Source organism: Primulina tabacum, chromosome 16 (genome assembly GCF_025594145.1).
Source record: "Primulina tabacum isolate GXHZ01 chromosome 16, ASM2559414v2, whole genome shotgun sequence".
Classification (NCBI taxonomy): domain Eukaryota; kingdom Viridiplantae; phylum Streptophyta; class Magnoliopsida; order Lamiales; family Gesneriaceae; genus Primulina; species Primulina tabacum.
In genome coordinates, this window is record NC_134565.1 from 2,784,641 (window position 1) to 2,795,649 (window position 11,009).

The window sequence follows — 11,009 nt, forward strand, 5'->3', positions numbered from 1 at the left end:
TCCACCGTTATGTGTTGGACTGCCCATAGTTGGGTCAGCCGTTCTGCCCATAATTGGGTCATTTGTAAACTTCACGCTCCAAATGTTCATTCCAGCGGTGTGTTAGTTGTCTCACATCGGTTGGATAAAATACATGGGAGTTGTATATATGGTCTTGGACAATCCTCCCCCTTGAGCTAGCTTCTGGGGTTGAGTTAGGTCCAAATTCTAATCTTAACAGTATTATGTATCATTTTGCCGGTTCGGAACATAGAAAGTTCACAAATCTTCAAGCCAGATCTTACGTTCAAGTCTTATAAACGAATAATTAGGTGTTGTCTGAGCTTATGTAGGGAAATTCAAGTTTTTTTTATATATATAAATCAAAGGAATATGCCCCCAATCATATTACATTTTAAAGATTTGACACAAATATAATGATAACATATCTATAATTATAAATATTACAGAGAACGATACAGATAATATTGTAGAAACCTGACCAAAAATTGCACAAAGGAACCATAACGTTGTTGCATTGGATTCAAAAGAGTAAGTGCTCCAATTTATTTAAATTTTTTTCCAACCACAAAGTGATGATTTCTTTGAAAAGTACATGAGACATATAGTCAAACCATCATACAACATTTGTCCTTTTAAGTTAAAAGGAAAAAATATATATACTGGAAAAAAATGTCATTATTACCGTGGGAGAAAAGCGTATATTTGTTGTCATAATAAAAACAAAATTTATACAGTTTTGATCATTAAGAAACTCGAAATATCAGTTTCAAACAACATTTGAAAAATTAGTCACATTATTGTGGTAAATAAATATATTAAAAAAAACATACGTTAAATATATACTGACTTTGAGAGGGACAGTAAGGGACTCGTTCTTCCTTATAATCTAAATAATATAAAAAAAATTCAAAACTCAATCGCTAAAAAATTATATATATATATATATATATTGTTTTATGTTTCCAGACCAAACCCGTGTATTTTTTCATTGCCAATTGTTTGTGAAAAATTAAACAAGTCGAATCTTTATAAAATAAAGTTACTGGCCAAGAAAACGAATTTTGATATTTTTAAAATAAACGTATAGCAAATCCATGTAAAACATATAATATACGGGCAAATCTGTATTGTGGGTTCAATATGTTTGCGATTTTGATCATTTATAGTGTCAAATTTCAGTTTTAGCTTGGTAATTTTTTTTTTTAAGACAATTGTAGTCATTTTTTCGACTTGGCACTGATGTGACATCAAAATCACGCTAATCTAATACTGACATGTGCAGCAATACAACAACACTTCAAATAAAAAATTATTATAGATAATCGAAATCGAAATTTGATAACAGACATGACCAAATTCGTAAAAGACAAACAATCAAGACACATAAGTAACACTGTAACACGCTATTTACTAGCGTGTATACATATATATACATATGTGTGTACGTACGTATGGTGTCTGCTAAAATGGAAAGATGCCTGCGTGAATCGGCCACTGAAATTGATGGTATTAATTGAAATGAATGGGAGTTTGTAAGTGAAAGAGACGAGTCCATCCCAACTGTGGCACTGAAAAACATGTTCTCTTTCATTCACATTTATACCCTCTCAGAACTCTTCCCCCTAAAGGACTCTTACTACCTCTCCTTTTCCTAATCATGTTATATATATACATAGATAATACATACAGCCCAACCCCCCACCCCCCACCCCCACCCCCACCACGCCACCCCAGGTATTGTCTGTATATATAACTCTCAGTACTTGACAATGGCTGATGAATTTTGAATAATATGTACATTTTGGTTGTAAGAATCTCGCAGAAGGGGGAGTTATCAGAAAGATGAAATATTTAATAAATAATTAATTTTGAGAAAAATTACAAAATGACAATAATAATATTGAATTATATTTTATTATCATCATCATCAAATGTAACAACAGTTATGGGAATGCCTGGGTCAGGACAGGGGTTTGTCACCTTCACATTTTTCTGACCACCTCAGCCAACAAAGATCTTCTAATGGTCCAAATACAAAATCTATCCCAACCAAAAGTCGAGAGTAGACCATATAATGTATTCAAACCTTATTCTCCATTATTACATATATTTCTATCTGACAAAATCTCATTTTTGTCATATATTTTTTAAATTTTTATTTTTTTTAGGTTAGAGTGCTGACATGATATTGCATGCGTTAACACCACATGTAAGCACCATGCTAGCGTCTCGTGGAAAAAAGAATTAAACATGCAAAAAGAAAAAAAATCAAAGATAACGATCTGAAACTGGAATTTAATAAATGAAAAACCAAAATTACAAAAGTAAATAATAATGATCTTGTTTTGTAGTCTCCTTTGAACATATTGAGCTTGATTTACTGTTTGTTGAAACCAAACAAGAACATGGAAAAACAGTTCCAATCCAAAAAGTAAATATTGTAGATTAAATAGCAATGAATGCGAATCTATGTGGACACATATACTGTGAGCTGCAAGCTTTTATCCTTATAAATTGACAACTAAGAGAAAAGGTAAGAGCCCCTTAATTCACAGTATTGTTCCTGAAAAAAGCTTTCTCTGCAAAAAAATTAAAGCACACATTTTGGTAGATATACATCACTAGCATAATGCTAATGTAGGGCAAATTGAAACTTTTTTTTTTTTGAGAAAAACTTGGAAAACAATCTATGTAATGTATGAAAATAGATTAGGACTCGTACCTAAACTCCGACTAACATATAAAAGAGCGGGAATCCCATATATCCATATCATGAATATATAGATGATTCACTTAAGGGAAAATTGAAATTTTAGTTATGTAAGTTAATCTGTATAGGATTTTAGTTATATAATTGTCAAAGTTTGGTTTCGTTCGGTAATTTTGTTTGCTTTTTTTTTTTTTTTTGGGTTTTTGATAATATTGTTGTCCGAAGCCTTTTGATCAACTGGAATAATAACTCAAGCCTCAACTCGATGGATTTAGTGGTTTCGGACGGAAAAAAGATTAAAAAAATCTAAGTTACCAAATTTAAAATAAACTTTGACAGATTACAAGAATAAAATCCAAAATAAGTCAACTTACAAAACTAAAATTACAATTTTTTCTCCATTTTAAGTCTTTTTAGAGCAACTGCCAATATTAAGTTTAACCCAATAACAGGGTTTTTGCGACCTAACAACTGAAATTGAGAGGAAAATAAACAATTTAGTTTCTAAATTTATTACAATTTATCTTTACGTCCTCTAATTTGTCGGAGTTGAGTCTTATTCATGTAACTTGTTTTTTGTTAGTTTTTAGTCAGATTTCACCGGAGTTTTGAAATAGGGTTAAACATCTCAGCAATTTCTTATTATCACTTTAACATTTTTCAATACAATGTTAGCACGTTCTATTAATAAATATGACTAAAAATTAATTTTTTTAAAAAGGTAAGTAACTGAGGTGAAAATTAAAAAACATGACAACCGACAAATTTGGCAATTCTTCTCGAAATTTGAGTGTGCCCTTGGGATGGCCCTAGAATCCCCAAATCATTAGACACTAAAAAGCTAACAAACCCTTCCAATGTTCAAATTCTAATATTTTGGCCTCTACGAGGTCGAATCGATAGTTATCCTATTATATATTGTTCGCTTCATAACTAGAGTGAGTATTCGATTAGTTCGGTAAAAACCGAACGAATGAACTAAAATCGATTTAATCGCATTTTTTGGAGGTTAACTGAACCGATGCGATTTCTCATTACAACCGAATTAACCTAACCAAATTAAAATCGGTTATTTTAGTCCAGATTTTTTTTTAAAATAAAATAACAAATTATATGTGCAATTCATAATTGAAATGTGCTATTTTAATCATAATAAAACATATTATTCATAAAAACTTTAAAAAAATAATAATATACAATATTAAATATAAAAACATTAAATGAATATAATAAATGATATATAAAGCCTAGTAAAAATTCAAAATTAATTATTTAATAATTCAATTAACCGAATATTTTTTACGAAAATCGAGACCGAACCCAAACCGATTTAACCGAATTAAATATATTTGAATAGAGTTTGATTTGAATATCGATACCAAACCGATTTGATTTAACCATACCTCATTATTAACTAACTGATGCTGTGTAATTTGAAAAAGAAATATAAAATCCACTAAGCCACAATATATTATGTTGCATTCGAATGAAAGAATTTTTTATGATAAAAACTTGTGTGAGACGGTCTCACATGTCGTATTTTGTGAGACGGATATCTTATTTGGGTCATCCATGAAAAATTATTACTTTTTATTGTAAATATCGGTAGGGTTGACCCGTCTCACAGATAAAGATTCGTGAGACCGTCTCATAAGAGACCTACTCATTTTTTATTTGGATAGGATTTGAAGAATGGATTTGAAAAAACACTCGTTTTGATTGTAGAGCAGGTCTCTTGTGAGATTGATTGTAGAGCAGGTCTCTTGTGAGATTGATTGTAGAGCAGGTCTCTTGTGAGACGGTCTCACGAATATTTATCTGTGAGACGGGTCAAACCTACCGATATTCACAATAAAAAATAATATCCTTAGCATAAAAAATAATATTTTTCATGGATGACCCAAATAAGATATCTGTATCACAAAATACGATCACAGAGACCGTCCAACACAAGTTTTTGTCTTGGAGTATATCTCTTGTGAGACGGTCTCACAAATCTTTATCTGTAAGACAGGTCAACCCTACCGATATTCACAATAAAAAGTAATACTCTTAGCATAAAAAGTAATAATTTTCATGAATGACCCAAATAAGAGATCTGTCTTACAAAATACGATCCGTGAGACCATATCAGAAAATTCTTTGTCTTTGTCTTGGTTGTATTTCAAATTCATCATAATTATCATTATATTTACGTAAAATAACAAATTAAAAGATTTGAAATCCAGGACATCAAATCCATTAATCCGAGCTCACTCGCCGGTAACAACCTTATATTTTTAATGAGGAAAAAAATTTCATGGATCACTCAATATCTTATTTTTTAAGGGGAAAAATACTTAAAAAGCACTAAAAACACATCTTTGACATCATCACAAAACCTGTATACTTAAATTTCTTCTGCTCACATGTCTTACCGCAACGTGGAGAGAAGATACACAAAAGATTTACCGTAAAATTAACACTAAATATCACGAAACAGACAATGTTAATATATTTTGCATGATAATCCACAAAATTTATATCAATTTTGGTCGCTTTTGTTGATTTCCCATTCTCGAAGAGCAGCTGAAATGTAACTCAGCCCCGGCAAATTCTCTCGAGAAGAAGAAGCTTCTGCAAGCGGCAATGGCGTCGCCGAAGTACTTTGCTTGAATTTAAGCTTGCAAGAACTGCAAGTTATTTGCAGCACAATTGAGTTCATCTGCTTGATCGCGTGTTCCTTCAGCGCTTGCGCCTTTTCCAACTCCCCTAAGGCTTGTTGCCGGATCCTTCTCGCGTTGCCGAATTGCTGCTCCGCCACCTCAATCTGTCTCTTCGCCTGTCGCCTCGCCTCTTCTGCGTAAGCCTTCTCTGCCACGGCTACTCTGAGCTGCTCCTGCGCTAGGTCCTTCAGCCTCGCCGCTGAAGTGGGTTTTTCACTTGTACTGCTGCTCCCCCTCGGCGAGCATCGGTTGCTGACGTTTCTACGGTCATCGGCCTCGTTTTTTCCTATGTTCTCGGTAGACCCGATCGACAGCTGCAGCTGTGTAGAGTGATCCTCGTCGAGTTTCATCGAGTAATCGGGAATGCTGATTGCGGTACTTGTGTTGCGTTCAGTGAGGAGCTGAAGTTCAAGATTCGGTAATTGGCGAGTGCAATTATTCATGTTGGTGGCTCCGCCGTTGGACGGGCTGGGGCTCGACGCTGTTCGAGACAAGCAAACCGGCGGCGGGTGTAGAGAGTGGCAATCCGAGCGGAGCCGCCCCATGCTACAAGCATCCTGATGCTCGATGAAGCTCTCCACTCTACAAAAATCAAGTACCGACTATAATGAATACACACATACATTTATTTATTTATAACATTTCAAAAGAAAAAAATTCAAATGAAAAAATACAAATTCCGAGAATATGATTGATATTGAAGATCGATACTCACAGAAGAAAATATGTTAAATTACTCAATAAAAGCCAATCTTCATTAATTATCAATTCTGTCTAAAAAATAATGAATTTATAGGTAATTAAACCAAAGAATATTATAAAATCATGACATATTCCATGCAATTATACACACATAAATGTTTGTAAACTTAATTGGCTTTAATCATAAATGTTCTAGAATAATATTAATTTGTTGATCGAGAAAATCTTCCAAGAACAATCACACGCACGCATACACTTGATTGAATAAATAAGAGGCGTGAAATAAATTTACTTAAACTCTAAGGAATTGTACCAAAAACATTCTGCACTGAATACAATGTAAAATCTTTTGAAAAGACACAGTACTCCCAGATTTCATTCTGCCACATAATCTTTACCAACAAGCCAAGATAGCGTGTATGTATATATACACTTGTTTTTAGAGGTTCGAACCTGGAGAATACGCGACCACAGTCGCAAGAATGCCCCCGAGTCCCGCAAGTTTTGAGATGCGCCTTGTAATCGGACTGCACGGCGTAGCCTTTTGAGCATTTCTCGCAGACCCATTGCTTGTGATTGCTGTGTTTCCGCCGGAAGTGTTTCTTGATCCCCACAAGATCGCCGAGGGCGTGGCAGGGGTCGTGGTGCAGGCAGCTGGGCTCGGGGCAGACGAAGACACGCTTCCGAGCTATCGGGGTCTCGCGCTTCAGTAATTTCCACGGAACCTTGTGCCGCCTCCTGTGCATCTGCAGATTCTGGTCACGTTGGAAACCCTGGTTGCAGATCTCGCACACGTATCGATCGGATTCAAGAAGGGTTTTTGGAGATAGTGACACCACTTCTGCATCTGGATCTATTAAAATAATAGAAATTCGACACCAAGAAACTATTAAATATTATAAAATAACGAAAACCCTCGATTTCTTGAACTCACACACACACATAAATACATAGAAACAAAAAAAAAAAAAAAGAGTATATATTAATTACCTGGTGTTCCTGCGGGTCTTCGTTTTCTTTTACTGATGCTTCCATCTTCTGGGGATGGGAACGGCTCAGAAGAAAGAGAAGGGTCATTAATGTTGCCTAACATTAATCAAACTCCACGAAAATATTTACAGTGCGGATTTCGAAAGGGATTATATGCCTAAAAATGCAACTAAAACGTGATTTCTGTTTTCTTGATTAAAGAAATCAAAGATTGGATATATGAAGATGGGGCTACTGAATATACAGCTACAACCATGGGAAAAAAGAAAAATAAAGAAAAGGCTCTTTCTTTCGGTAACATATCAGCTTTAAGCTTTCAACCCCAGCTTTTTATAATAAGAATATATATTTAATACCTACGCAATATTTATATATAATATAGGTTAAGATTTTACTTTATCTTTGTTTTTATCTCCCCTCTTTAGTTTTCAGCTTCTTCATCAGGTATAGTTGTGGAGTCACCCTTAATAAAAAGAAACAATGAAAGAGAGACAAGAGCGAATGGGGGGTGGGGTGGGGTAGTAGGGGAAGGGGTATGGGGGACCCCCAATAAAAAAATATATGGTTCCAAAGTTGAAGAAGTGATTAGAGTGAAGAAAAAACATATTTCTCACAAAGGAACAAAAACACATTGATTATGCGTATGATTATTATTTTAGAACAATGTAAAATTTCTGCATGCATATATCTATATGTGTATGTATATGTTATGATATATAGTGGAAAGAGGTCAAATTTATATATGTACAGGTTGGTGTGGGGAGTGGGGAGGGGGCTAATTTTTGTCATTTTCAGAAACACTGCAGAGTCTTATATACAGTATCTGCTGTACGTACACGCTTAGCCTCATGTGAAATGACGGATTTACCCCTATGGTCATATTAATGTTGTATTTCCAAAAAAAATATTTTGATTCGAGACACTTTTAAGTAATTATTATGAGTAATAGTTTCAAGGATTTATATCTCCACACAATTTATATTTGTAATAAAAAAATAATATTTTTTATTCAAATTAACAATATATATACTTTTAACATTAAAAAATAACGATTTTCATCCAAATCAACATATATTACAAAACATTTTTTCATAACATAATTAACAAAAAAATAATAATTTAATATTTCAGACATAAAAAATATCACTTTTCATTAATCGGGTCGGTCAGAGATCTCTGTCATAGAGTTGCAGAATGAAATAGTTTCATAAGAGTTTTTATATCACCCAAAAAAATTCATAAAAATGCTTTAAGAATGCAGGGTATATAATAAAAATACCTTTTAAGCTAAATACTTTGGCATGTTTTTGCCTTTACAAGGATGATAAATGTGACTTAATAATGCTTTGCTTTTACTTTTTAAGGTTCACATGCCTACAAGAATTTTCCAAGTAAAAAAAAAAACTGCAATATTTTGTCGCTATTCTTATTGGAAAAAGAGTTCAACATTGTTAACATATACCCTTTTAATGAGAGTAGATCTCTTGTGAGACTGTCTCACGAATCTTTATCTGTGAGACGAGTCAATTCTATCTATATTCACAATAAAAAGTAATACTTTTAGAATAAAAAATAATACTTTTTCATGGATGACCTGTGGCGCCCCAAACCTCGCCACGTAATCATACAACATGTGACGTCATATGCATAAAAATTTTCTTTTCGACGACGTAATAATATAATGCATGTACGACAAAATAATGCCATCACCACACTATCTACGTCAGTGTAGCAGAAACAGTTTAATAAATACACACATACAACTCAAATAAGACAATGAACCATATTGTTTCTATTTACTATTAACTACAGGACTGTTTGACTAGACACACCTAGTCCTTCACCACTATCCTGTTTCACGCATAGTACTGTAACCTGCCCAACAGAAACAGCCCCCAAAGGGTGAGCATATACAACAATTATCATCGTAATACATAACAGTTATATTAACGACATAAAATATAACTGAAATCATAACAGAAATACCCCCTTTGCCGTTTCTGGACAATCAGCCAACAACAATCTCAACAACTTCACAATGCAACAACATCGACGATACGTCGCACCCCAACACCGGCGACAGCAATATCGTCGAACGAACAACAACATCGACGATACGTCGCACCCCAACACCGACGACAGCAATATCGTCGAACGAATAACAACATCAACGATACGTCGCACCCCAACTCCGGCGACAGCAATATCGTTGAACGAACAACATCAACGTGACAACATCAACGAGACGTCTCCCAACAACGATAACCAACAACATCAACAATAATAAACAACAAATATAATACCAAATCACCCAAATCCAGTGATTTATCGTCGTTCAACACAATAGTATTCATCAATACTAAACAATAACAACATATGCTCGTACGTCAACACGTACCTGATAATCGAGTATATATACAATCTGGCTATTTCTTTGATCCTGAGGCTTGTGATGTATCTAAATAATTCAACAATAATTATCAGATCATTGTCACCGTATCAACACAGTTATAACAGCCTCAATATATAACATCAAATAGCCCAACAACAATTAATTCAACAAAATATAAAACTCGATTATAAATTCGTATTGTTCAACAATTTAATAATCTGGTGTATTTAATTCAAAATACTACCATCAAATACACCCTAATTAATTAACTTCAAATAATAGGCTATTTTACAACATCCGTCAAATTACGAAAACTTTATATCAACGTGTAGCCTATACTTCGTAGACTCCGAATATATAATCAGAATTAACAATAACTGAAAAACAACTCTTCAATCTCAGCCCAACGATTAAAAATCCCTAATTAAAACAAATTAGGAATAATTCATAACAACAACACAATAATATTATCTATTTCGTTACAATCATACACTATTCAACAATCTTCAATTTCAGTATGATTTAACAATTTATCAGATTTATTCCAGAAATCGACGAATTTCAAACATCACCAAAACTATAAAATTTATACCTCAAATCGAAGACCTCATGTCAACGATTCCAGCACTGAAGTCGGTTCGTCGATTGGATAAACCGATAAGTCGCACGATCGAAAAAAAAATCTAAAAAAATCCGTTTCTCTCCCCTCTCGTTCACTGTACACGAATTGTGATTCATTTCATTTCATGTGAAATGAAATCACCGCCTCAAATTTTAATATTTTATATATATATATATATATATATATATATATATATATATATATATATTTTTAAATATTATATTATATTATATTATATTAATAAAATAATATAATATAATATAACATTTGATATTTAACATTTTAACACCGGTATATCCCTTTAGATCAGTCAAACGATCAAATTTTTCAAAACTCAAAACATGGAACTTCTATATCTTTCAGTTTTCTACGTTATATCAAAATTTCAAATCATTTGGACTTCATGTGACCAAAATATGTCATATTTCATTCTTTAAAAATCATTAATTATTTAGTAATCTCACATTACTAAATCAACAACTTGTAATATTTACTTCAGGCATTACATTTCTACCCCCTCTTAAATGAATTTCGACCCCGAAATTAATCAACAACAGTAATAAAATGCATAAATAACAGATACGTCATACCATCAGAATAAGTAGGGGTAGAGCTCTCTCATATGCCGCTCTGTCTCCCAAGTGGCCTCTTCGACACCTCTGTGCTCCCACTGAACCTTCACCATCGGTATAAGCTTACTACGAAGCCTCCGTTCAGATCGATCCAAAATACAAACTGGTCTCTCAACATAAGACACATCAGGATCTAACTGAACCTCAGAAATATCCAATACATGTGAAGGATCCGGCTCATACTTCCGCAACATCGACACATGAAACACATCATGAATACCAGATAAAAATGGAGGTAGAGACAATCGGTAAG

The 11,009-nt window shown here is 33.5% G+C and overlaps 1 protein-coding gene across 1 annotated transcript; it reads right to left on the reverse strand.

Annotated features, from left to right (window-relative positions):
• Positions 1-5,027: 5,027 nt before the first annotated feature.
• On the reverse strand, positions 5,028-7,511 carry LOC142529952 (protein indeterminate-domain 14-like). Its single transcript, XM_075635683.1, has 3 exons — positions 7,111-7,511; positions 6,574-6,973; positions 5,028-6,000 (listed from the first exon to the last, which is right to left on the reverse strand). The coding sequence occupies exons 1-3, from the start codon at positions 7,211-7,213 to the stop codon at positions 5,238-5,240; spliced, it is 1,266 nt and encodes a 421-aa protein (XP_075491798.1). The 5' UTR covers positions 7,214-7,511; the 3' UTR covers positions 5,028-5,237.
• Positions 7,512-11,009: the final 3,498 nt, after the last annotated feature.